At 57.8% G+C, this 27,735-nt stretch overlaps 1 protein-coding gene across 6 annotated transcripts in view; it reads right to left on the reverse strand.

The window, feature by feature from the left end:
* Positions 1-27,735, reverse strand: part of ABCG1 (ATP binding cassette subfamily G member 1) — a 66,833-nt gene that overhangs the window by 26,724 nt on the left and 12,374 nt on the right. For 2 of the 6 annotated variants that reach the window (XM_044250882.1, XM_044250881.1), the window contains exons 1-2: positions 26,352-26,393; positions 19,652-19,895 (exon numbers count right to left, since the gene is read on the reverse strand). In XM_044250882.1, coding sequence (XP_044106817.1) covers positions 19,652-19,895; positions 26,352-26,393 — 286 coding nt within the window. Of the gene's footprint in view, positions 1-19,651; positions 19,896-20,117; positions 20,122-23,199; positions 23,214-26,351; positions 26,394-27,735 lie in introns of those variants that run through there. The other 4 variants (XM_044250883.1, XM_044250884.1, XM_044250886.1 and 1 more) reach the window with 3 other exon arrangements.

Raw genomic sequence — 27,735 nt, forward strand, 5'->3', positions numbered from 1 at the left:
CCTGTCTGACCATGACCATGGACCACTGGCTTTCCCCAGGCCTCGCGCCCGCCACAGAGGGAGAGCAGACAAAGTGCCAAGCTTTCGGAGGCCTTTCCTCGGGGTACGACGTTCATGGACTCAAAATGGCCCCCTGGCCACGGTTTGGGAGGCCGTGCCACCTTCCTTCCTTAGAGCCTCTCAGGGTCGTCGTCCCGGGTCAGTGGTCTCCCTCACGGTCCATGTCCCTCTACCATCCATCGGTCTGTCTGTGTGTCTGCTGCCCCAGCCCAGGGCCCTCCTGGGTTCCACCTCTGCCCGGCTCTAGGCGGAAGCAGCCCCTTCATTCTTTCTGCCCGCCCGGGTCTAAGATTTTAAACTACGGTGTCCGCAGATTCCGTGCGGGATGGCGCTCGGTGCCCCGCGAGCACCCCGGGGGAGGGCAGGCCGCCCCTCTGGCCTCCCGCCCCAACAGTAAGGGGCAAGCCCATCCCCTTGAAACACCGCTGCACAGCGCCGGGCCCCTGCCTGTCCCTCAAAGCTGAGTTACTCCACAGCCTCGGAGGACAGCAGAGTGTTGGGGGCCCCTCGGCAGAGTTGCTAAAGTGCTGTTCCCTTTCCATGCCCCCCAGAAGCCGTGGTGGCACCGAGGGCGCTCGTCCAGCTCTCTGTGCCCAGGGCTTTGGGCCTGGGGGTCAGTGGGATGTGGACACCGCGAAGGCTCAGATGAAGGCCTTTCTCCCTAACATGAACCAAAGGGGCCCTAGAGCAGAGGGCTTTGGACAAGAAAACCATAAAACGGCCGAGCCTCCCACACCTTCTGACACGGCTGGGTGTGCCCGCCCCCAGCTCAGCCAGGGTCCTGTCCTGTGCCCTGCTCTGGGCACCCGCCCCTGGAGATGCTGTCCTTGACCAGTGCCTACAGTGCCCCACTGGTCTCATGGGGTAAGTCAGTCTCATGAGAGAAAGCCCAGCGCCCTCTGCACCCACGGGGATAATGGGGGGCACCCCAAGTCTCTTGGGGCCCCCTCTGGATGAGGCCCCATGATCTCCATCCAGGATCGACTCCGTGGGCTCCAGCCTCGGGTTCAAGACCTTCCTTCCGCAGCTGGCCCTTCTAGGCTCACCTCCCATCACCCAGTAAGTACTTCAACTGTCCCCGCACACCAGGCCAGTCCGCAGGGCTCCCCCAAACTTGCCTTGGCTGGGGCACTTCACCCCAGAGAATGCCCTCTCTGCGCTGGCTCCATCCTGATCCTGCCAGTCACGTGGCCAGCGGAGAACAGAGTGATGCTTCCAGGCTGACCGTCCACAGGTCAGATCCCAAGCCCGCCCGTGCTTATCAGATGGCAACTAGTGTGTCCTTGTGTGCCTCGGTTTGCTCATCTATAAATTGGGGATGACACCTACCAGGTGCTCCTTGGAAGAGGAAACGAGATGGGGACGAGGAGCCTCCGGTGCTGGGCCAGGTCTCAGGAAACACAGCCCCTCCCTCCCCTCAAACGTCTTCTTCCTCCACGCCTCCGGACCATTTTCTTCTGTTTCCTCCCATGTCAACTCTTCACCGCCTTGTAAGTCAGGGCAGCAGGCCTGGAGGCAATCCAGTCGGACACGAGGCTTGTCCCTCCAGGTTCCTCCACCGCGGGGACAGGGCCACCCAGCCCCCCTCGGCACCAGCGTCGGGGTCCGGTGGGGCACGGAGCCCAGCAGCGCGTCCGCGGTCAGATGCTAGTGATAGCATTGCCGTGGCGGTGTTCTTGTTGCCAGCTCTGGCCTCGTGTTCCCCGCAGGCGGCTGGACCCCTGGGTACGCGGGAGACTCCGACACAGACACGCATGTGTGCCAGCAGCACGTGGGACCCCAAGAAGTCAACTGTAAGGACCGCGCGCGCCCACAGGGAGAGCTCCCGAGCTGGCCGGAGACGGGGCGCTGCCCTGGACAGACGGACTTGTTCTCTGGACACCCCAGTGCCCATCCTCAGTGCCCTTCGCAGGAGCCTAAGGTGGCTTCTCAGGGTCTGGGCACCATTGCCAGGCCCTGGGCAGCCCAGAGTCCTCGTCTCTGGGCAGGACACCCACGGGCATCGCCAGGAGAAGAGACCAGTGAGGGACCCAGCAGGACAGGGAGAGCAAGGTGGGTTTGAATCTGGCTCCTGGCTACTGAAATGACTTCAAAATGCGGCCTGAGGCATGACACTACCCCGGGCCCCCACCAGCTCCCCCCATAGGGTGGCCGACATCACCGGCCAGTCCCAGGGTGGGTGCCAGTCGGGAGAAAGGTGATTTGCCCAAGAGGGGCTCATCACACCTCCTTCCAGGTGTCTCCCTTCCCGTGGTCCTTCCCGTTGTCCCCGATGGTCCGAGGTCCCTCGGCTTGCGGTTAGGAATCCAACCCCACGTCCCGGACACGCACACGCCTGCCCTCCCTTAGCGGGAGCCCTCCGTCCTGTCTTCACTGCCCTGCGCTCCCAGGCCTCCTGCTTCTTTCTTTCTGGATGTGGAACTGCTTCCGCGACAGGACGGTGGTGACCGCAGCGGCCTGCGCTTCCCCGGGCTCGCTGGGACCCGTGTTGTCTTTTGCTCCCACACGTACTAATGTATCTAATGCCCACACCACCCCCCGTGGGACGTACTCTAATGCCCCCACTTTACAGATGAGAAAACTGAGGCATGGAGAGCTAAATAACCTTCCCACGGTCCCGCAGCCAGCAGGTGGGAAGCCAGAACTTTAGCCACGCGGCCTGGTCCAGAGTCCCTCCAGCCCCACGGCTGGGCGCTCAGCGGGGCGGTCCCGGCGGCTCTGACCCCTTTCTTTTTTGGGGATCTGGGCTCATCACCCATCCGTCCCCCGCCCCAGCTTCTTCTCAGTGGGACTGATGCCCACCCACTCTGCTCCCCGTTCCCAGGACCCTTCCCGCACATCTCCCCACCCCCCATGACCCCTGTCCCAGGGAAACCGAAACTCTTCGAAGGCCATGCTTGATCCACATTCCCCGCCCCCAACACTTAGCAAAAATACTTTGCTTGTAACAAAAAAGTCATAAGAAATTTGCTGAATGATGGGGCACCTGGGTGGCTCAGTGAGTTAAGCCTCTGCCTTCAGCTCAGGTCATGATCTCAGGGTCCTGGGATCGAGCCCCGCATCGGGCTCTCTGCTCAGCAGGGAGCCTGCTTCCTCCTCTCTCTCTGCCTGCCTCTCTGCCTGCTTGTGATCTCGCTCTGTCAAATAAATAAATGAAATCTTTAGAAAAGAAAAGAAATTTGCTGAATGATGAGTACACGCTTTATCCTGTCACGTGGACAGGCAAAAAAATTCAAACATTTTCTATGCTGAAAATCATTCCGATGGGGAAGGAAGCAAACTCACCAAGAAGCAAAAAAAACGTCGGCTAGAGATTGTTTCTTGAGAGTGTAGCACACCTCACATTTCTTACCTTAGGCATTCATGCTTGATCTGAGATAGAACGGGGTTTTCCCAGTGTAGTTTAAAAATCATGGTCAACTTTACTGTCTTACGACCACAGGCTTTGGCCCACCCCCCTTTTCTTAACTTATCCGAAGCGGAGGCTTTAGGACCGACCGTATCAATCATACATCACCTTCCCCCTCGGAACAAAGTCAACGTATGCAGAGCAGATATGAATTTGGAGGCGGCGGGGATGGTGTGTGATCTCAAAAGCTGATTTCTCTTAAACCAAACTCTGCCAGCCCGGGGCCTTCGTGTTCCGGAAGCTTCTGCGAACCTTTCCATCCTTTCCCTGACTTGAAAAGAAATACCCATGTAGAAATACAAGCATATGTGTACAGGTTACACCGGCCAGCACGAGCGTCTGCACGTGCCACTGGGTCTCCAGGCGACATGTCTTTCCGTGGCAGAAATCATGAGAAAGAGACGGAAAAAAGCTCACGGGACCGCCCATTCCGTGCCGTCAGGAAGTCAACGCCTTGCCTGACAGGCTGCTCCCCACCCCGCAGCTCCGTGGACACTTCTGGCAGGAACTGAGGTCCCTTTATGCAAGGGTTCGTTCATGGGTAATTTATGAGAGCGGCTGTATTGTTCTGCCAGTATCGCATGTGGAAAAGGCCTCGAGAGCCATACGTCCTTCTTCGGACAGCTGTTTCATATCCATCGATGACTTTCTCCCCCTAAGAAGCTGCCTCGTACAGGCAGCCTCTGTGGAAGTCCCCACGTGGACTCTCCTGAAGCACGGGGTGGCCCAAACACTCACTTCGAGCGACACCCGCGGCTGCCGGGAGCCACTCGGGTGTCAGGGTCACTGTCCCTGGAACAGTGACCTGTGCCCTGACCCCCGCGGCTAGCCTGCTGCTTCCCCCACCCGCCCTGGATCTCGGGGCTCTCCTGCCTGGACCACGTCCCTGACCTAACTCCAGGATGTTCGTAGGGAGAAGAGGCGGGGGCACGGGTTTGTCTGGGGCTTGCGCACCCCAGTTCCACCGGATGCTCGGCTGTGGAGGTGCGCCAGGACAGGTGGAGCCCAGGAAGTCGAAGGAAAATGCTTGAATTGCCTGGTTTTCCCAGCAGGATGGCCCTCCCGGCCTGGCCACGTCCGAGCCCTCAGCAGCTCCCTCTTCTCTGCCTCTGGTGAGGCCCCAGGTGTCTGCCAGGCCCGTGGGCCTCTCCTGGCCTCACCCACAGCCTTTGTTTCTGCTCTGTCCTCTGCCCTGACCCCTTCCCGTCCCCTAGTTGGCCTCTCCTCTGTGCCTGGTTGTGGGAAACGCGGCAAGCCTGGCTCACGAATGAACAGACCCTGCTGTCCACAAGAGTGTGGGGTGCGCAGTAGCGTGAAGGGAAGTGGGCTTCAGTTCCCCTCCCCGGGTAACCTCTTTATCTGCCCGGGACACCTGAAGTCAGCTGGAAAAGAACGCCACTTTCCAGCTCCCTCCTGACCTTCATGACTTCGAAACCCCAACCCGACCGCTTCCCTATAAATCAAGCTTATCCACAAGCCAATAGAAAGGCTCAAGTCTTCACGTAAATCCCATTTCCTTTGACTTTTCCATCTATGAAGTCCCAAAACCCTTCTGATCCTCAAGGTTTGCTCTATCCCACCCGCTCTGGCACAAAGCACAGGGCGTCAGAACAGACTGGAGCGAGCTCCAGAGGCGGTCCGGGGGACCCAGGTTCCACCAACACAGCTCCCAGGCAGGGTCTGACCTGCACCTTGGGGGCAGGGCTGGGCCGATGACTGGGGGACCCAGGAACCTGCCAGGCACAGGTCTTCCAACTTGGAAGTCACCCCCAGCTGGCAGGTCGGGGAGTGAGGGAGTTCACACTCTGGTTTCTACTCGTCCCTGCTGCTGTGACTCTCGCTAAGTTAACTCCCCTCTCCAAAACGCCACCTCTGCCAGCAAGCCGGGGGTTTCTCCACCTCCGGGCTTTCTGCGGGCACAGGTGCTTCCCCAGTGGTAAAGGTCACTGCCAGCTCTTGCAAGGTTTTTCCAACAGAGATACTGTTACAGCATCAACTATTTTGTGTCAAGGAAATGGACATCATCCTGACAGCCCCTGCCCTTCGGTGCAGAGGGGAGAATCCTTGGGATCACCCCCTCACACTCCAACCATGAGGACCCCCTCTGTGCTCCCAGGATTTTTTAAAATCACGAATTACAATTCTGTGACTCAGAACCGACCATCTGTGAGCCAGGAAGGATGCTCAAGTTCAAGGAAGATGCTCAGTGTCTTTGCTGCAAAAGCAGTGGGGATTGCGAAGGGAGACGGCGTCTACGGGGAAGGCAGCGCGGAAGGGAGCGCGATTCGGAGCGCTGTAGATGCGCCGATTACTGGGGCAGTGATGACGGTGCCAACTGCCGTGTTTCTCACTGAGTCCCAAGAGCTGGTGCGGGGGATTTTGGAAATGTGACCGTGTTCTGATCAAGTTTTGCTGATTGCTGACAGATGGCTCAGGTAGGCTCGTGTTGGAGCCCTGCGCCGGGAGGGGCGAGGAGCTGCTCGGGGTCCGACAGCCCGTCCTTCGGCGTCCGACAGCCCGTCCTGCAGCCCTACAACCCCCACCCCCACCCCGCGCCATGTCTGCTCTGGCCTCATTCTCCCACCAGAGGCCCGTGCCTGGGAGCCTGCAGCAGACCGAGGTCCCTTCACACGGCCCTCGTTCTAGGTTTCACGGTGGAACTGGCCAGGGCAGAGACCCCACAGCGACAGAGCTCACAACAGATAAAGCCTTTATCTGGGTTTGACAGATAAGCAGGAGGAAACCTTACCTTCTCTATCCCACCCAGATGATCTCTCAAACCAGCGAGGGAGCACACGCATTCACACACACGTGCTAAAATACCAATCTCCAGATCAGATGGAAGAGACAAACTAACATGTCCTCCCTCAAATAAGAATAATAAATGTGCTGAATTTACCCAGCATCCTGAAGCCAGCTCTCCCTGCCGAGATGCCCCAGAGGACGGGGGCTTTCAGTCCCCAGTGGAAAACAGGGGACAGAGAGGCTCTCTCGGGCCGCGTGCAGCTCAGAAGCCTGGGCCTGGCCCTGTGCTGCCCACGGAGCTGCCCCAGCACCCTCATCCACCCCGCTACAGCCCTGTAGATTTTCAAAACCCCAACAGAAACACAGGCCCAACACGTCCTCCCTTTTCAGGTAACAGCGAGCTCACTCACAGGACAACGAAGAATGTCCATTTTGCACGAGTTTGCATGAAAACCGGCTGCCCAGCGTCCTGAGGGGCCGTCACTCATGAAGCTGTCACAGTGAGTGTAGGGACGCCAGATGGCGAAGGTGGCCCTCCCAGGCTGTCCCGGGTCCCCAGACCCCCTGCTTTCCACTGACACAGGTGACCAAGCGGCTGACTTCACCCCTCCTCCACTGCCCATTTCTCACCCCCCACCCAGGTCATGCGGGGGAGCGAGGGCCACGGGCCCCCGCCAGAGCTGTGCCCACTCCTGGGAGAGTCTCTTCTGACCACACTGTCTCATTCTCCCTGAAAACAGGGCTTTAGGGCACATGCGTGAAGGAAGGCAACATTTTCGTGTGGGGAGTTGACAAAATGTGGCCATGGGCCTGGGTGGTCCCCGGATCTGCTTTGTAGGACCGAGGACAAAGAGGAGGGATGTGGGGGTCAGCCAAGCTGGCCTCCATCCCAGCCAGGGTCTCCGCAGCCCCCTGCAGGAACTCTGAACCTGTCACTTACAGGGTTCCATCATCGATGATGTGGACGCGGTGCCCCACATGGCTTTGGGGACGTGGCGAGGCAAACCGTCAGCCACCTGGTCCACCCACATCGGTGCCTGCAGCCCAAGGTGGCCTCCCAGGCCGCAGCCCTCCCTCCAAGACAAGACCTAGAACCTGTGACCACGGCTGTCGCATGCGGCTCTCCTCCACTCTCCCGTGGGGCCGAGGTGAGGGTCACGCCAGCACAGCTGAGACACGTCCCTGAACGTCACCATGAACCAGGTCGGCTCCCCTTACTTTTTAAAGCCTCGATTTTTGCCCCAAACTTAGCTTTAGAATGACAACCAAACAGCTTTGATCCGACCTATTATTTATTATATCACATATATAACCATTCAGAAGGATTGTAGCTACTGTTTATTAAGCCCTATATGCTGGGGGAGGGGACCCAGGTGACTTGGTCGGTTGAGCATCCAACTCGTGGTTTTGGCTCAGGTCGTGACGTCAGGGTCATGGGATCGAGCCCCGTGCCCGGCTCCACACAGAGCGACAGGTCTGCTTGGGATTCTGTCTCTCTCCCTCTGCCTCTGTATGCCCCCCCACTCTTTCTCTCTCTTCCAAGTAAAGGAAATCTTAAAACAAAACAAAGCCAACACTACATGTCGGGCACGGTGTTTCCTATGCATGAAGTTACCTGATCCAGTGAGATGGGTGGACGATGGTGGCGATGGCAATGGCCTTTCACAGAGAGGGACGGGAACTCGCCCAGTTGCCTGGGTCGTAGGTGGTAGAGCGGGGCTTTGAACACACACGCCCTTATCCCGGAGCCCACATTCCCAAGCCCAACCCTCCTCCACCGAGAGTGTATTGCTAGAAGGCGCCGGACCTGCAGTCCTTTTATTAAAAGGAAGAGAGAAGGAGAAAGGAAGATTCTCACGAAGCCCCATGGATCATTCAATTCGTCTTAACCTCTGCCTTGTTACACATTCACTTATGACTCAAAGGAAGGAACATGCTTTTTTTTTTTTTTTTTTTTTAACAAAACTACAGCCTAACAGGATTTCACACTTACTGTCTGCAAAGGCAAGAACGAGGTCTATATGCTGGTGATGCAGCCGCCAGGCTGAGACCACGGCCCATCACCACCCACGCCTGAGAGACCGCCGGCCCCACCGTAGCTGCCTGTGCACCAGCAGAGGGCACAACGTCCCTAGTTTGCAGCCATGAAAATCTAGCCACAAGACTAACATGCCCAGCACCTGATTACATCTCACACCCTTGTCAGATAACCCACATGAACCTCGCGCCTGAGCCAAATTCTGAAGTGTAATGCTGCCGGGAACACGGTTCCTATGGTGGAAATTTCCATCCTGTCACAGCAGCATAGACGCTTCCGTGTCAACAGCGTCGGCGACGCAACCCGCCTCAGTCAGCGAGCAGGACATTCTGGAAAGACCCCCCAGAAATAACGGAACCTCTGCCTAGCTCACCCACGGAAATGCACGAGCCTTAAATAAGGTATCTACTTGCCTCCCTGAAATGATGGGGGTCAGTCCTGATAATAACCGTGAGCAGGAAGCCTGGAGGCCTTCGAGAAGGGACAGTACAGAAATTCCCCTGGGCACACTCCCAGTGCTGGTCGACGGTCTTCTCAGGGCGGAGAGCCCAGGGTGTCGGGACGCGAGATCATGGGTCCCCGGTAAGGGAGGGCACTCTGCTGCGGGGACAGGGGACCTCGCTGCTCTGAGCCACAAGGGAATGGTAAGGAGAGCTCCCCGTGTGGTTTGCTAGGAAGACAGACACGCTGGTATCACTGCTCTTATTTGTGAGTAAGATCCTCGATGAAGCCAAGGGCAAGAGCCCAGCAGCCAGCACGTGGGCCGTCTGTCCTACAGCACTGAAATGCGTCCGGCTGTGAGCCTCAGCCACTCCCCACTCCAACCCCCTGACGACGGCCCTCTCCTCACCCCATTCTGCAGATGTGGGGACTGAGGCCCAAAGCCACCTGCCTCATAAGGGGTTGACCCAGGACCCAAGAGCAGGCTGCCTCGCCTGGCCCGGATTCCAGACTGCCCACCACCCAAGCCCCCACCTGCCCGCCAGCCTGCCGCTCCAGGATGCCGTAAGGCGAGGTCCCAGGCTGCGCCCACCCAAGGAAACAGCAGGCAGCCCCTGCTCCTAAGTGGTCGGCCAGAGGCGGCACATGGGCTCCATTCAGCGAGGGATGATCCAAGTGTCCCATCTCCTCAAGGCCCGGGCTGTCCTGCGACAGGGGTTACTGGCATAGTCCCCATTAGGAAGCAGAGAAAAAGAAAAACACAAAATGGTATGTGAGTGCCAGGACCATGGGGGCAGAAGGGCATGGAGGCACAAGCCGCAGAGGGAAGGATGGGTGCAGGAACGCTTCCCCCCACCTGGGGAGACAAGGTAGGCTCCTGGCACGGGCCTCGGCGCAGGGCAAGACAGCGCAAACCCAGAGCCCGACAACGCCTGAAGAGGGGCTCCCGAGAGAACCGTCTGGAGACAAACAGGAGGGGGAGCCCTTGAGACATACCCAGTTCCAAAATCGAGATGCACAGAACATTCCTGCGAAGAGAGAGACAAGAGGATTGTGACCGTCCTCCTCTCGGAGCCTGGTAAAAATGAGAGGCAGGAAAAGTGGGGCGCTTTGGCCCAGCGCACATGGCACATTGGTTAACGACGTAAGGGAAGCAGGACCAGACACAGATTAGGCTAGAAGGCTCACTGCGCACACCACTGAAGACACGGGCACTTTCTGGACAAGCTCTTAGAAACAGGAGACCCTCCAGCTTCCTTTGCACGTCCATTGGGCCCCCCACTTTTCAACCAGACTTTTGTATATGGTATGATCTTATGTTAGTAACATGCGCGGCTACTGCTCACGACAACAGGACATCTCAGTTACCAGAAATGGGCACTTCCTTCTCTTTGCAGAAGTTTTTACCCTCCATACCATACCAGCAAATCCCCCAGAAAAGGTAAGACAGAATTTACGGTGATGAGACTTACCCACCGCCGTCTCTGACTTCCTGTGCATTCTACCTTTAGCCCAGCGAGCCTCAGAGACTTGGGAACTCTGTAGGTCCCTTTGTCGGTTTACAAAAATGTCAGCGCTACAGTCACAAAATCAAATAAGCAACCCAGTAAAACCCAAGGCTGTGAGAAAAATCGTTAGTCCCTGGTCTCCTTGCATTGGGTCGGGAGCCCAAAAGGTTGAGCAAAGCATATGAGCGATGGCGTTTAGTGTTTTAGTGTTTCATAACACAGGCAAATGCAGCCCAAAGGAACCAGGGCCGCACGTGTGCGGAGAAAGCCCTGGTCCCCGGGGGGAGGGTGAAGGACGGCACCCAGTTCCACTGGCACTCCCAGGTCCAGCTGCAGAAGCTGTATTTACCATCACCTTTGTGGGTTCAGGTAACACGTGTACTAGATGCTCCAGCAAACCCAGCGTCAAGTTCAGCTGTTACCTCTCCTTGCCCGGCTGCCGCCCAGCCTGGAAGTGACTCAGCAGCCTGGGCCCTCCGGATTCCAGCCCGCTTACTGGATTCCCCGCTCCGGATTCCTAAGGGGAATTCCAGGACTCCCGAGGCCGCCCTGCTCCTTTTTAAACACTGACCTGAGGGGAGGGAGGGCGCCAGGTCTGGGGCCAGGTGCTTCCCGCCCAGCCTGCCCGGCCCCGCCCTCTCGGCGCCCCACCTGCGGGTGAGCCTGAAACAAAAGGAGTCAAGAAGCTTTTACAGGGGTTCAGAAGTCGGTGATCTCAAAGGGAACGACCTAATGGCGCCACCTTCCACTTTAAAGAGAAGTCTGGAAAATTCGCGCAGCCTCCCCAGGCTGACGATGAACGCCCGCCGGGGCGCAGACACGGCCCGGCCGCCCGCCGTGTCCCCGCGGACCGCCCTTGTCCGTGTCTACGCGCTGCTCCCACGCCGGCGGAGCCCCGGGTCGCGCTCAGGCCGACATCAAAATAACCGTCATCGCCTGGAGATTCTCTCCATTCATCAGCTCCATTTCGGCCGCGCTCCGGGACGCAACCGGGCTCCGGGAAGGGGCGCGCGCGGCCCCGGCGCCAGTGTTCGGCGGGCCCGGGCGGGCCCCGAGTCTGCGCGTCCGGGGTCGGCGCGCCCGGGGTCCCGCGGCAATGGGGCGCCGGGCCCGGGGAGGCGGAGACCCGGAGACCCGGCCGCCCCGGGGGCGCTGCATCCCACCTGCGCTCGGCCCTCAGCTCCCGCTTAGCAACAGCGCCCCGCGCGCAGCCAATCGCGCGGAGCCGGCGAGGTTACCCGCGAGCATTGACCGATAGTAACCCCGGCGCGGGCGGCGGCCACGGCGGCGGCAGCCACTGCGCACGCGCGGCGGCGCGCACCTGCCCCGCCCTCATCTGCGCGCGCGCTAGGGCCCTGGCCAGGTAGGGCTCTAACTGCGGTCCTCAAGGTGCGGTTCCCAAGGCGCGCGAAAATCCTCGGAAATCCTCCCGGCCGCCTCCACCAGACCCGCGGCCAGATCTGCATGAGGGCGCAGGGGCGGCCGGCCGGCCGTCTCGCAGGAACTAGCGCGCCCCTCGCCCCCGAGGGCAGCCCCCCTGCGGAGTCGGCCTTGGCACAGCCGGGCCGAGGAGAGGGATGGGTTTTCCCTCCGTATTTGAAGCCCGCTGAAGAGCCTCCTCTAGGCCGGCGGCCAGAGCCTCACCTTGTCGAGAAGGCGCAGGTGAAAATTGGCCAGAATGAATCCGTTCTTTGATAACAAGCCAGTCTAGCCGCCCTGGGAAGGAGCGGGCAGGCGGAGGGCAGGTGGCCGGACACCCCCATCCCGGAGGGTGAGGGCGGGCAGAGATGCTCAACCCAGTCCCCAGCCAGGCGGCTGGGTTCCTACCCAGGCCAGAAAAGGAAACTGCCCACCCCCCCAGCCTAGCCCAGGTAGGAAATGTGGGAACCGCCTGGCCAGGGAGGCTGGGAGGCCTTCTGTGGTGCCTCAGCTGTCACCAGGGCCTGGGGCTGGTATGTCACAGGCAAGAACGTTTCAAACAGTTAGTTTGATGTGGGCCTAGGAGATGACAAAAGGAGGTGAGTTCTCAGTGGAGCTCATTGAGAAACCGGTAAAGACTTGAGGTTTATGCCCGAATCTGAGATCTGTCTCTCTGGAAACCTCCTTTACTCCTGGGTGAGGTGTCCGTGCTGATAGGCCCCCATGACCCTCCCATGAGCCCTCCAGGAGACAGTGTGCTAAAGCCAACAGCATGGGCTTAGGGGACAGTTTTCTTTTTATTAAAAAAAAAAAAACAAAAACTTCTCCCAAAAAAGTGGGAGGGCAGAAATAACAGCTAAGAAATCCCATAAAACTCCTGCTAAAAAGATTCAGTTTCAAGATAGGCCACTGAGACATGAAGGCAAGGAACTTTTCGTTGCCTTATGACAATAAAAGAAACAGAAAGACGGCCTCACATCCTCCTCGTCTGTAAAGCCCCACTCCTCAGTTTAGGGCCAGAGAGCATGAGCTCTGCTCGCTACCCTGCCCCCAGGGATGCCATGGTGATGCCCAAGCCCCAAGCGAGACTCGAGCCTCCTTCCCTCCAGGGGCCCCATGCTTCTGTGTTTTCCTTCTCCGGTGACCCTGGGTCTTGATGCACTTGGTTATTTTTTGTACTTGGTGAGGCTTTTTCTCTTCCTAATTTGTGAGCTTATTTCAAGACCAAGACCGTAAGTATTTTTGCAAAGTTCCAAAAAGCAGAACTGGGGTCAACAGATGAACCCCCAAGTCAGTTTCAGTTTCAACGCAACAGACAGAAGCCTTTTCTAAGAATTACACTGTGCGAGCAACGACCTGACTACCCGGGCAGATGTCAGTCCCTGGTTGTCGCAAGTGTCCAGACAGAGGCTGGCATCCTGTTGGCGGGGGAGGAGGCAAGAAGAGTTGCTCCACCGGTGGGAGGTCAGACCAAGGGAGCTCAGAGGCCCCGTAGGCCTCCAAGATTCGGACTCTCGGTATAGGTCTCAACAGGGCATAAGAAGAATCTGGAAGTCACTCTGGCCTGTCCTGATGTTGACACGGAATGCCATTTACCCCACAGAGCCACAGGTGGCTAACGACACAGCTGCAGAGTGAGAAGGGAAGCCAGTGGCGGGGGTCTCAGGGCCTCCCTGCAGGCGCCAGCCTCCACCCTTGGCTCTGAAAACTCTTGGTGTCTCATCTCGTATGCTGAGCCAAACACTCAGTATCAGATATATTTCATTGGAAGGGAAGCTTCCCCTCAAAGGTTTTGGAAGCTGGTCAGCCTGGATTTGACAGAGAATGCCCTGCCCCCTTTCTCCAAAACCCCTGGATGGGGCAGGTAGCATTTACCCAGACCACATGGTTACCTTTGTTCCTTCAAATAAGCAAATCTGTTGATTCCAGAACTGAACTCAAAAAGAACGGGTGTATGGTTACTAAAGGTTTCTTTCTGCCAATTTATAAACAACAGGAATGGTTTCAGGTTCAGCAAAATGTCACCTTGGGTTATTTCTTTGCCTTGACAGATTAGGTTTGGGTTTATAGCTCAAGAATGTGCAGTTCTCGAGATGTGAGCATTTCTGGGGTGTTAAAGGAAGGCAGGAGGGCACCCACCTGGCAGGTAAAAACGAGGGTAGCACCAATACCTTTAAAAAAGTGAGACAGTGACACCAGCACCCCTACTGAGAAGGGCACAGCCCTGCAAAGTCTCCTTGAAGAGACCAGATGGCTCAGGGACAAGCAGACTCTTGGAAAATGACAAAAGGTGAGCGTGCCCTACTAGAGAAGCCGCAGATGGGAAAGTGACAGGGTGGCCTGACATGGAAGAGGAGGAGAAAAGGAAACCTCAAGGCCAGTGTTGGCTGGGCCACCAAAGCCATATCTGCAGGGGCCATCAGCCTGACGGTGCCACACCTTTTCTTGGGCACCAGATTGCAGGTCCCAGCTGGTGATGGCTGGGCTTCCAGGCCGGCTGCTGGCTGCAGAAGAGGAGCATGGAGACTCTTGGATGTTAACGTTCTCCTTGGAAACTAGCACCCCTCTGGTGTTGAACATGGTCGCTATGCACCCCTCTGTTATGATTCTGTGGGAGAGCCGGTCCCTCCTCAATGTGTTTTCAAAGCCCACGAAGCAGAAGATCAAGACTGTTCCAGAAGACCTCATCACCAAAGGGCCTGAGTGGGCGGCTTACCTGCCTGCCCGAGGGAGCCACCAAGGACTGAGGACCAAAGAACTGGCCCCAGAGGAGAAGGGAGAAGCGCTCTGGCGTCTGGGCTCTCCATGGCAACATAGGGCCACTGGGCTTCCTTTGTAAACGCCCCAGCCTCAAGCAACGAGCCCCTGGAGCAAGGTATAGATAAGTTCATCCCACTGCCCTAGAAGACTAGCTACCGTCTCAAATAAAGACAAAGGCAGACTATTAAAAACAATCTTCTTTTGTACCTACCCCCCCAAAATCCACTTTAGCATCATGGTTCCCAGGGAGCACATGAAACTCATTCATTCGTGCTGGGGGCTATCTGAACCCCCTGGAACCTGAGCAGTCTCCACCCTTCCGCGAGCCCACAGCCGCCGCCGGAGCCCCACAGTCCTCCTCTCGAGGCCTTCCCTCCCTGTCCCTGCCCCTGTGGGTTGCACGGAGCCAGCCAGCCCCGGGTTGGAATCCAGTCTACCCTTAATGGAATTCCTGAAAGGGATTTATTGGTGGCGCATTCCACTCATTTTAGCCCGTCTGTTGTGGTGGGCCCTGGGAGGTAGCTTTGGAAATTAAGAGAAAGCAAACTTTAATTTGAGAATACGTTTTAAAGCTTAGACGCAAAGCAGGATGGATGATTCAATGTGGATCCGCCCAGAAGGTTCTAACTCCTTCCTGGTTATTTAGCGAGGCGGAGGCTGGGAGGTAGGGTTTCAGAGTGAGCCCACATGCTGGTCTGTGCACCACATAGGTGCCAGGCCGAGGCACGGTGGAGAAAACTCTCTAGCGCCCCAGGTAGGATTCCTTTCCTTCTCGACCTGAATTCTGTCGCCAGGTAATCATGGGAGGCGTAGATAATTTCTAAGAATCATGTCACCTGTTTATGTGAAAGCATGCCATGCACACAGCTCACCTCTCTGGTGAGGGGACGGGACAGCTGGAGCCTGTCCCGAGGCCGAGGAGATCCTTTCCGGGTCCTTGGGAATGGTAAAGGGGACTGACATCCCCACAGGTCAATTAAAAGGGACATCCACCAGCATTAACAGTTGAGGTACCGCCCAATGGTTTCATCAGATGGTCACGACAGCCCCAGGCCACGGTGGTCTGATTGCGCGTGGCCTCGGGGCCAGGGGCTTACCAGGTTCCTCATTGGGCCCTGGCCCCAAATTGTACAGACCCGCTTTTCCATTGCCATCTTCTGTGCCCTTGGGACTCAGGGCCTATCTCTGAACCTCGTGCATCCCATGGGGAGAGAGAGAGGCCAATCAGAATTGGCCCCTGAGCCAAGGGGCCCCACGCACAGCTTTAATTCTCCAGACAGAAACGACCCGGGTTTCCTTGGGGAGCCCTGCTCTCGAGTACCCCAAGTACTGTCCTTGTTCCTCGTGTTGGGTCACATCCTGCGGACAGCACCTGTGTGACCCAGCCCTGAAAGCCAGCAAGTGCTATTTAAGTGTGAGACGTCCCTGTCACCTCCCGCGGTGACATGTTCCCCTGAGAATTTCATGATGGGGATTCTGTTCTTAATCGGGGGTCCTAAACATTCCCAGCATGGTGTCTTCTTTACAGGAACGGAAGCCACTTTCAAAGTAAGTCACAGTGAGGGCGAATGAGGACCTCTGGACCAGACCGTCCCTACACGTCCCCGACACGGGGGCTTGTGTGTGTCACGTCCACACTCTTCTAGATCATTTGTCCCATCCACTTGCGCTATGTGAGTATGTTCCTTGGGGGAAAGTAATTACCACATCAGAAGCCGGTGAAATTATCCTTGGGGTGTACTCGTTCTCCCGAGAACACTTCCTTTCACAATTATGTTCTCTACTAGGAATCTATTATATGATGTGGTTTTTCCTCCAAAGACATCATTAATCATATGGTGAAAATGTTACGACAATTGAAAATGTAGAGATGTTTGTTCGATGCCATATTCAGTGCTTGGCAATCGTCCCGCTTAAGGGTTTTAAAGAACCAGCGCCTGACATCTTTCCAATGATGCCGCGGATTCGATCCACCTGCTACCTTTCTTGCGAGGATTAGGACACTCTCTTTAAAACGATGGTGTAGGAGTTTCTAACATTATTCCAATCACATGGCCAAGCTTGGCTACCACGTTCTGTGTTGAGTTGGGTCCCAGCACCTGGTTCTGGGAGAAGCCGTGGGAGGAAGAGACTGCTCTGGAACACACGGAGGGGCCCAGGATCTCTGCGATGGGAAGAGAGCTAGAGCAGGAGTCGGACCGCGGGTCCGGCCTTGGCTCTGACCTTGCACCATCACTGTGGTTCCCTGGAGCTGGGCCCTCCAGGAATTCACGTCCTGGAAATGCCAGGGCGTCCAGGCCCAGTGTGATCGCTCCGGGGAGCTCGATACGGAAAGCTGAATTTTAAACAAACCCCCCTCCCCACGGGGCGCCTGGGCCGTGCAGTTGCTGAAGCGTCTGACTCTGGGTTTCCGCTCTGGTCACGATCTCAGGGTCATGAGGTCGAGCTGCACGTGGGGCTCCACGCTCAACACGGAGCCTGCTTAGACTTTCTTCCCCGTACCCCATGCTTGCTCTTTCTCTCTCTGAAGTAAATAAGCCTTAAAAAAGAAAGTCAGCAAAACGAATGTGCTGAGAGAAGTAAGAGAAAGAGCCCGCGCCCCAAAGGTTGGCCACGTGGGGCCTCTCACAGAGGGGATGCCGGACATGCAACGGCCCCCGTGAGACGCGGGCCCGCGGAGTGGCTGGGCTTGACTTCTCAGCTGGGCTGAATCACGGCCGGGTGCCGCGGCATCGCCAACAGGCAGAGGAACAAGAGCAGGAAAGGCAGGATCCCACCCCGAGGGCAAAGGAGCGGGACCCCAGCAAGGAGGGGGCTCACCCATGAGAATGTGGTGAACGGGCTGGGAAAGGCAGATGGGCAGGTCCCCACCCAGGGACCTCCTCTGGCCAGCCCAATGACTGGTTCCAAATTTCATGATTTGTCCTGGGGGGCTCTTAGTCGGGGAGATACAGTCCCCACATTCTGAGCCTACTGGGAGCTCTGGGTTTCCCTGGCCGCAGCTTGCAGCCTGATATAGCAGCCACCCCGCCAAGCCGCAGGGCCGAGTGGGCAGCAAGTCTGGAGGGGCAGCGCCATCTCCCCGAGGCCGAGGCACGGGGCATCGGGGCGGGCCTGCTGGCGAGCTCAGGTTCCCAGGCGAGCCCCTCCACCGCTCAGTTTCCTTTCTACTCAATGAGAAGCATTTCCACCCTAAATTCATGGGGAGTGGGAAGCCATCTAAATTCCGAATTTCAGGGTCCTGAGAACAGAGGAAATGATGGGGCACCCAGCGGGGGGAAGGGCTGGGGGAGCGAAGCGGAAACAGGTGCTGAAGTGGGGGGCAGGGCAGGAAGCCAGACTCAAGCCCCGCTGGTTCAGAAGCCAGCAACTGGGACACAGCAGGCGGACGCTGCCCTTCTTCCCCTCTGGCCCCAACCATCTCTGACTCACCGGCAGGTCCCGTGGGGCCCACTTCCTGCTCCTCCCCTCCGGAGCCCACACAGGTTACTGTAGGGCAAGCTTCTGTCTGGAGGCCACCTGGGCGGAGCCTCCAAGGAGGCGGCTGGGGAGGGGCAGGGGGGCCCCTCCCTCACTCATAAAGAGGCCGTCACCACTGGCTGACCTGGACAATTAGCACGACCAGTTCTAACACGTAGAGAGCATGGGTTCCGCAAGCCCCTTACTTGACTAGGAAACACTGTTCTCCATTTTGCAAACCGCGAACGCTGGCTGTGTCGCATGTCAAACCGAGATTCTTTCCATCGTTTTCTCGCATGGCTCTGCAAGCCACCCTCGCCTCAGGGACACCCATCCGAGCCCCGTGGCCGTTTCTGCGGCCACAAGTAACCGATGTGCCAAAATCGACCTCGGACCCTCGCAGGCCTGCCCTGGTCTCTGTCTAGACCAACCAAGCCAAAGCAACGAGGCCCTCCTAGTGGCTCGGCGAGGTTTTCCCTAAGTTTTCTCGTTCACTGTGGGAAGGAAAAGGCTGTGAGGAAGCCTGTGTTGAAACTTCAGTGGGCTCACACGGACGGACCGACCCGTGGCCTGGCACAGGCTTGTGTTCCTTACGACACTGGCGGGCGAGCTCCAGTAATGCAAGTATCAGACGGCGACCTGCGCTTGGCCCCTGATAACACGAAGGCCACGTTCCTGGTTGTACAAACAGAAATAAAGTCATCTGGCAACCCGGGTGGCGAGCAGGTCCCAGGGGCCAGTCCGTCAAGGGTCTGGCACCGGGGTCACAAGGAAGCCCAGGGCGTCGGCGCCAACAATCTCAACAGCTTAGCATCAAGGGAGTAGGAGAAAAAGGAAGGTAAGAGCGGGAAAAGAAAATGAACACTAAAAAAGTCTTGTTGGGTCATCCTGGAAAACGAGGAGCGGCACCTGGGTCACTGTCCTTGTTCCAGACTCCTCACAGATGTCCCTGTCCTGGGAAACGGCTCCTTAGAACCCACGGGCTGCTGTGCCTGGGGGGACGTGGGACGTGCCCTCTCCCAGCCGGCCCCCCACCCGCCTGAAGGAGGGTGCAGGACGGGCGCTCGGAGCAGGGGGACACGTGGAGTCAGGTCCACGGGAAGAAACAGGTCAGACTGGACAAAGAAACGCCGACTTAGGGAAGCATTAACTCTACACACTTTGGAAACCCAGAGCCAGCACAGGAGAACACACGGGGGCCTAAGGAAACTCCAAATAGCGGCGTCGGTCGCCGCCCCCCGCGCACACGCAGCAAACCGCGGCGAACCCCAGAGCCTCCCGGTCCACTGTCTTCCTTTCCGCAGCTCATTGGACAATGGTCTATTCATATCCCCTCGTCACCCCTCATAATGCAGACGATCGGGTGCCAGAGAGGCCGCGCTAGGGCACCGGCTACTTTGTACCCCTCCAAACTTGGGAGGGAGCCCCTGCCCTCCTTTCCCTCCAAAACAGTCAGAAACCATCCCCTCTTGAGAGAGCAACATCAAGGGCACCCAGCGAAGAGGGCCGGGCCCACAGGGGCAGCCAGTACAGGCGGATGCTGACCGAGAGTCTCTGTCATCGAACCAGGACAGAAGAGCCAGCGGGAATCGGGAGTCCTCTCATCCAGCCTCTTCACGTTAGCGGCCAGGACGCGTCGGCCACAAAGCCATTAAAGAAACTGGCTGCAGCAGCAGCAGCAGCAGCAGCAGCAGCGGTGGGAGTGGGAAGGCTCCCACCTCCTGAATTCCAGACCCCCGATGGCCCCGCCCACCTGTCGCCTCACCCGCAGGCTCCGCCCCCTCCCCCCGCGCGCACAGCAGCCCTCCCTACCTTTCTTCCTCCACCAGGGTCCTTCCGGGACTGAGTAGGAGAGGTCCTTGAATTCAATGTTCACAGCCGCCCTGCGTGGCAGGGATGAGAAGCGCTGGGCCTCCGTGAGGTTGTTGTCTACCTTCTTCAGATGCCCGTTCAGCAGGTCGGTCTCCGAAGCCTCCGTGTTACCCGAGACCACCTCGTCCACCGACACGCACACGGACTTGGGCTCCGTCATGGCTGCGGAGTAACTGCTGGCATTCTAGAAGAGACGGGCAGGAAGCACAAGAGAGGTGAGGAGCTCCGCGAAGGGAAGGGCGCCAGGGACTAGCCATGGGGCTCGGGGTCACCGATTACCCACGGCAACCCCTGGGAAGCCACCGCCCTGCGCTGACCGGGAGGGGTTGGTCATCTCTCGCTATCACTGCTTCTATTGCATTTATATATATCTATATGCCTAAGGTAGAAGATTAAACTAATCTACCAAAATCTCACTGCGGAATCCTCCGATCGACTCTGGAAACTGTAACGAAGGACTTGCTTGTCTCGAAGAGTCAAACACTGGCTGCCGTGAAAATGATGTCTTTACACAAAGTCCACTCATTCAGAGACCCGGTACAGATGCATGGAGCCCCTAAGAAATTGGGAGCGTTTGACTTAAAATGAGCTGTTTTAGTGCCTTCCCATGGCAGCTCAAGAACTTTTCCCAAGGGCCGAGGCTCCACGGGCACCGCCTGCTCGGTTGGGCGGGCGTCGGCCTTGTGTCTTCCTGCGGATTTCCCAGTTCACTTCCAGCTCTGCCTCTCACTGTCTCCTCCTCCTAGCGCGGGACGCTGGGAAGGCTGGTTGCTCGCTCTCTCTGCTGTACACACGGCAAAATGCAGACTCGGATGCTCTCTGGAGCTTGCTGAGAGCCCTACAGTCAGGCGAGGGGCAGCACTGATCCCCGAACCGAGTCATCGAAAGAGGAGGTGTTCCTCCCGCTGCAAGCGGAGGACCTGACACTGCGTAGCAACGTCGGCTTCTGGAAGCTTCCCTTGGGAGTCAGCATACAGGTATGCCAAGCACCGAAAGTATTTATGCAAAGAAAGGAACATCTTTATCTAAGAGCTTGGCGACCCTGAGCAGATCGATGGGTTTCAGGTACAAAACACAGAGCCACCCTGGAGCGGACAAGGCTGCGCGGTGCTTTTCCGGGCTGTCTCTGGAGTCCAAAGAGAGCGTTGCACGGTGCCAAAGTGAGGGGCTTTGGCACCTCTCCTCCTTCCGGTTGCGTACCATATCGGGGGAGCCCATAGATCAGCCTTGCCGATGATCCCGGCCCTTCTGCCCGCGGGAGGACTGCCCTCTCCCCCGACCAGAGTGCCCTCTTTAGGGTCCCTGACTGCACCACTGAAAAGCTGGGGCTATTTCCATCACGGTATTGAAAGCCTCAGAAATCTTGGAGGCCTGGGGCAGCTGGGTGGCTCCTGTGCTTAAATGTCAGACTCTTGATTTCAGCTCCGGTTATGATCTCAGGGTCGCGAGATCAAGCCTCCCATCGGGCTCCTCGCTCAGCGGGAGTCTGCTTGAGATTCTCTCTCCCTCTGCCTCCGCCCCCCCCCCTAAAAGAATACACAAATACATCTTTAAAAAACATCTCGGCGAGCTCTAAGTTTCTGAGTATTTAGAAGCACACGTCGGGCGAGGGGTGATGTGGGCACACGGATTTCGGGTTCTCGTCGTGTTTGAAAATGTTGCTTTGCTGTTTAAGTAAAAGACATACGCACACATACACACACACACACACACACACACACACAGCCCTCCCAGGCATCTCCTACCTCTGAAAAGCTTAACCAAATCAAAACTTAGCTCACTGACTATAACATTCTGTGGATAAAAATTCAAGTGCCAAGTAAAACTGAGAAAATTAAGCTCGGTTTGCTGCTGGCACCCAACATGTGAAACATTTCACACGCAAACAGAAGTAGGTTCCTGCGGTCCCGAGGCCGAGGCCGGGAAGGCTTGCGTCTGCCTGGCCGCGGACTCCTCAGGGCCCCTCTGCTCTGCGGTGGGGGTGGGGGGGTGCTGCGGGACACGGCCTCTGCCGCGGCTCTGCCCGCTGCCTTCCATGCTGGGGCCCCTTAAGGAACGACAGCAGGCCCTGCCCTAGCTCAGCACACCCTTGACTTGGGGCACCGGGCAGACACACGCAACACCGCTCCAGCACCTACAGTGGGCGCCGAGCGCCACCCGTCTGCTCCAGGCCTGCCCCTCAAAGCCTGTGCTCCCCGCACTAGCCACCTCCGAGGAAAAGCGAAATGTCTGCTTCCAAACCTACATCCTACGGGCAGCCCCAGCTCCAGCTGTGGGGGGTTCAGCTGGGAGCAGGGAGATCCAGGGGCTCCCCACCAGAGGTGGCTCCCAGGACCTCCACCCTGGCATCCCGGCTGCCACAGCCCGTCCAGATGGTGCCGCTCTCCCTGGCTGCAGCAGGCAGACTCCGAGCCTGTCTCTTCTCTTGCTCACTCACTCGTCCAGGAATGAGAGCCCCCAGCAAAGCCCTGGGGGTCAACAGCCAGCTCCAACAGGCAGACAGCAGGCTCCCCATTCAAGGTTGGGGTCCCAGACAAGAATGCTGCGGGCAGTCACAATGCCCTGAGGCCAGAGCCGGAATGAGACCAGGTGGGGTGGGAGGAGGGCGACTGCAAGGGAAGAGCATGTGCAAAGGCTCAGCGGCAAGAGGGAGCAGAACATCCGGATCTGAGTGACATTCAGAGGCCGGAGCTCCGCTTCCGGGTGGTAGGGAAGGAGGGAGGGCGGGAGGGTCCGAGGAAACTGGAGACACATGGGGTCTGCGTGTGAAGCACTTGCAAACCCTGTGAAGGGTTTTGCACTTTATCGAGAAATCTTGCAGGGGGGGGGCACCACGGGTTCTGAAATGGAGGTAACGGACCAGAAACTGTAATTACAAACCGTCCCCTGCGGTGACATGCAGACAGGAGGGTGACGGTGGCCTTAAGCACCTAGTGGCGGTAGGGAGGGAGGCAAGCGGACAGGCCAGTAGGACAAAGCGGGGTGACTAAACCGATCTGGGAGAGAGGGTGGGAGGAGGCAGAGTCAAGGACTCATTATTTAAGTATGAAATAATGCCTCCCGCATCCCAGGTGAGTGATCACAGACCACAGGAACTACGGGCCCGATAATGCCCGAGACCCAGGAAACTCCAGGCTGCAGGGATGCCTCTTACTATCTTCAAACCGCTGGGGGGGGGGTCACCACCTCCCACTCTGTTCAGAACTGGGCTCTGAGACACAGAGAAGGCCTCCTGCCGGAGACCCATGGTCAGTGAGTAGCCAAGCCAGGGTCCGGCTCCTGCAGCTTCCCCTCCGCACCCAGCCAGTGTCCTTAACAGCACTTGCATGTGGCTTAGCTTTCTAGAGGCAAGTTGTACGTGACCCTGGGTCATGCCAGCCCCTGCCCATTAGAGTAAAAGCCACAAGAAGCTGAGGAAACTAGATAATCCCACCACCACCACCCCCCCAAAAAAAACTGACACCCAAGCAGCACATACCATTACCCACCTTTCTTCCACGGATGTCCAATGACCTTGCCCAATTAAGAAAATCACGAAACCTTGGATGATGGGAGGCAGTGGCTGTCATTCTGAACTAGACCAGCTCTCTGGAAACGGATCCGCAGACCAGAGCGGCCGGCAATGTAGGTTACAGCTAGCTTGTCCTCAGCCTCCTGAGCTCATTAAAAATGAAACAAATACATCTTCCCTCCCCATTGGTTCCCTTTCGTTGTATGTTTCCCTATTTTTTTTCCCAGCATCTGGGATCTTCGACCTCCCCGTCCACACACAATTTGTGCCGCATAATAAGTGGTAAATAATCGTAAATCCATTCTTGGGTGTTGAATGCCGAGGAGACCCTATCTGGGATTGTTGCTGCCTGTCGTTCCCGAGAATATTTTCTTGCGTGCTGATTTCACTTGAAATACAAGCCTACAGAGATGCCTGTTTTGCTGGGGAGGGTCTCTAACAGGCCCCCAGGCCTCTGTGAGGCTGGTTCACGCTATTTACCCAGGGACACACAATGAGAGATAGAAACCTCTTCCCACAGCCCATGGAGAAGGGAGGAAAAGGAAGAGGACGATGCAGGTGGCAGGCATTGGCACACGCTTCTCTCTCAGTTCTCTCTCCCATGTGTCGCTCCTGGGCTTGGTGCCCACCTAAACCAGTGGACCCTTCAATTGGAAGGCAGATACCCCGGGCACCTGAGAGGAAAACGCTAGCCAAGAATCTTCAAGGCTACTACCATGGCGGAAATAATCCACATGTCACACCCTTAACTAAGCCAAAAGCAGGTACTCCGTGTATGGTCACTTAGATTGAAGACCTCATCACCACTGGACCCCACTTCAATCAGCCCCAAACACCACCACCCTGCTGGGACCGCGTGCCTGCCCCTCCCAGCCCAGCGCAAGGCCAGGAGCTTCGCCCAACCTCCAAGTCAGCTGTTCCAGACTCACACCTGGCACAGTCAGTCCCAGGTGGGACCCCAGAGCAGGGGGTGAGGGAAGGCTCAGGACGCTGGGGCTCTCTCAGGAGCTTTTTGTTTACAACTTGGGTGGAATGTTTTAAACTAAAAAAAAAAAAAAAAGTACAAGATTTTTGAGGAGGAAAACAGTTTTTCAAACAAAACAATGTTCCCTGAAGAAATAAGCCCAGTGGTTAGTGTCTCCATGTGAGCACAGAACAGTGGGGTCCTGGGTCTGCATCAAACGAGGACATGGCACTAAAAAATCCTGACATGGACGCCTGGGTGGCTCAGTTGGTTAAGCAGCTGCCTTTGGCTCAGGTCATGATCCCGGCGTCCTGGGATCGAGTCCCACATCGGGCTCCTTGCTCGGCAGGGAGCCTGCTTCTCCCTTCTGCCATTCTGTCTGCCTGTGCTCTCTCTCTACCCCTCTCTCTGTCTCTGATAAATAAATAAAAATTAAAAAAAAAGAAGATAAAAAATCCTGACATGAAAAAAACATCTATACCTTAAGACATTCCGATTCGTTGTTTTTTCACATGTATAAGCCACTTTTGCAGCTTTGAAAGGACTTCAAGAGAGAGTTACCCGGCACCTAAAAGGTCTGAAACCTTCCTTACCTACAGCTACCCTAATAACCTCCCGAATTTTCCATTATCAGCATAATTTAGGAATCCCAGAGCGATGCACAAATGTAAAAGGAAGAATGGCCCGGCGTTACCGAACGTTGGACCAGATAAAAGCAAATGTCAGGAGGAGGCGCTGCCTTTCCTGTGGTTCCATCCCCCACCTCCTGCTTGAGAAGACAAGTAAGGAAGGCAAGGCATGCCCGCAGAGGGGACCTGGTCGGGGAGTCCCCCTCCCCCCGCCCCCGCCCCCGCCCCCGCTCCACCAACGAACGTCCCAAGCACGCCTGCAGCCCCATTCTATCGGTTTACACAAAATCATTATATAATGAGCCGGCGACGCTCGGTATGTGTTCTACGGTAACCTGTTTGGAGGCCTGGGATGCGGTGGTGAGAGAGCGCATGCGCAGACAGCCAGCTACGCTTTTTTTTTTTTTCCTTGGGCTCAAGGCAAGAGGTAACTGTCGGTCAAACCCTGCCGAGCCCTGCTGACTTCAAACACAGGATGCTAAAAATGAAATAAGGCGAGGGGTGGGGGTGAAACCCCGGTGCGCGCTGCGCTCTGTGGGCTCCCAGCCTATGGGGAGTAATTAGCAGGGTAGTAAATCCATAGGCAGACGACGGAGAGAGGGCTGGAAAGGGAGGGCGAGGTGGGCTGGGATTCGGAATACTTCCAATTTGTACTTTATCTGACCCGAGATCAAGTCCGTAAGTGCCGAACTGCAAGGTCGGGGCGCTAGGCAGAAAAATGAAAGGCCCCAGGTTGGATGGGTCGGCGGCTAGTGAGTTGTTTTGGGTATTTGGGGTTGTTGTTTTTTTCCTAATGTGAGTTTATGGAGCTCTAAGAAAGGGGCAAGAGGAGACTTTGGACCATCCCTGGGACAAGCCCGTGATGTCACTGTGTCTAGCATTCATCTGCCGGCGCCCGGGGGTCCCCTACGGATCTGACACCCTCGGGAGCGGGAGACCCGCGTCCCTGTCCCCATCCTGGTCTCTGTCCTGGGTGCGGAAAAGGTGGCCTGCAGGTATCCAGGCTGGTCCCTAGGCTGCCTCCCCGGAATCGGCTGCCCCCTCCCCAGCAGGTCCGGGAGGGGTTGTTGTCCCCCGGGGAGCGCCAGGGGCAGAGCAGGATCCGGTTCCCGGGGAGCAGCTCCCTCTTTTGTTCCCCCAGACCGTGCCCGGCGCTCCGGAGGGTGGCGCGAGAAGTGCCGGTTTCCTAACCCCGGCCGCGCCCGCCCCTTCCCGCGACCCAAGCTGCCACCCTCCCCAGTGCGCTCGGGAACCCGGCCCAGGCCCCTACCCGGAGGGGGCCGAGGGGCGCCATCGGTGCACTTGTGGGGCTGCTGGCCGCCCCCCGCACGCTCCTGGCCCCTCCGCCTGCCCCGCGGCCCCTGCCGGCGCAAGGAGCACCCCGCGGCTCCAGGTGGTCAGGGCTGGCAGTCGGAGCCGGGCTTCTCCCCGGGGACCCAGGGGCGGCCGCCAGGGTGAGGGTGCGGGTCTTTGTGCGTTCCTGGCTCTGCCGGAGAACGGAAGCAAGCCCCGCGGGCGGAGGATGCGCTCACTCACCATGGCGGTGCCGACCGAGAAAGCGGCCATCAGACAGGCCATGCCCCGGGGGCGGCGGGCACGGGCGGCGGCGGCGGGCACGGGCGGCGGGCACGAGGCTGCGCTCGCTCCAGGCTGGGCCGCTGCGCCCCGCGCCGGCTCCGGCTCCGGCTGCCGCCGGGGCTCCTCGGCCCCGCCCCGCCGCGCCGGCCCCGCCCCCGCCCAGCCCACGCAGCCGCGATTGGCCGGCGCGCGGGGCGGGGCGGAGCCGGCAGGTGCGCGTGCTCTTGTTTTGCTCCCGCGCAAGTGCCCGCTGCCTGCCCGGCAGGTGCGGCGGATCCTCCCCAGCCCCGGAGCCCCCCCGCGCCCAGAAACTCGAGGCGGGTGGATCAGCCGCCCTGAGCGCCCGAAGGACAGCGGGGTCTCCCTCCAGGACCGCCGCCCCCAAGCCCGCGCGGCTGTGTGCGTGGTGCCAGCGGGGGCGTCAGGGAAACTGGAAGGCGAGGAGGCCTGGTCTTTTCTGTTCTTTTCTCGTCTGCCCTTCTTCCAGGTGGGAACGTGAGGACTAAAGAACGACCGGCTTCTCCACGCCCCCCACCACAGCTCCCTATCTGGGGTGACCCCCCGCCCCCCACACGCACTGAGACAGTGCCAACACTCCTTCCTGCAGCACTGTCGTGGCCAGAGGCAGGACTAAAGCTGGGTAACAAAGGGACTCTGGGTGACGGTGCCCAGGCCTCTGTCCTGCCCCCCCCAATAAAATAAAGGCTTGTTTCCAGGGCGGGGCTCAGTACCTGGCTGTTCGGGTAACTGCATCAGGAATGGACCTCCAGACACCCTCTCATTTGGCCCCAGTCTGGAATATCAGATGGCCTGGCGTCTTCTAAAGCCCTTATTATATGTAAGTGGGAGCATTTCCCGGTAACCATGGTGACAAGACATTCTTACTCCCAATATCAGAGGCCAGCGCCTTTGTTCAGTGGTTTGCATGTTGGGACGGCAGGCAGGAACACATCTTCCCTCACCTCCAGCACACCTGGCAGGTGGACGTCACACCCAGAGGTCTGACAAGCATAGCCAACTTCTCTCAACCCAAAGGAGGGAAAGGAGGTACGATGTCGAGTTCAGGGGGAGGAGGGCCCTGCTTTTGTCTGACTAGTTGCACTGGGAGATCAGCGCATTACCTCTATTCTGTCTTTGGCCGAGAGGAAGGAAACATGACCACCGTATTTTCAGGGGCTGCCCTGTGCACCCGGCCCAGCAGGCTGTGTGTTGCCTTCAGTGTACAGAGAAGCCAGAAAACTACAAAGGTACTGGAAAGAGGATTCAAATACCCAAACCCTCTGGGGAGAGATGAGGCCAAAAGGCAGAGAGGAAGGTGCCTCCCTTCTGGGGTCCAGGGCTG

This window comes from Neovison vison, chromosome 6 (genome assembly GCF_020171115.1).
Source record: "Neovison vison isolate M4711 chromosome 6, ASM_NN_V1, whole genome shotgun sequence".
In the NCBI taxonomy this organism is placed as follows: domain Eukaryota; kingdom Metazoa; phylum Chordata; class Mammalia; order Carnivora; family Mustelidae; genus Neogale; species Neogale vison.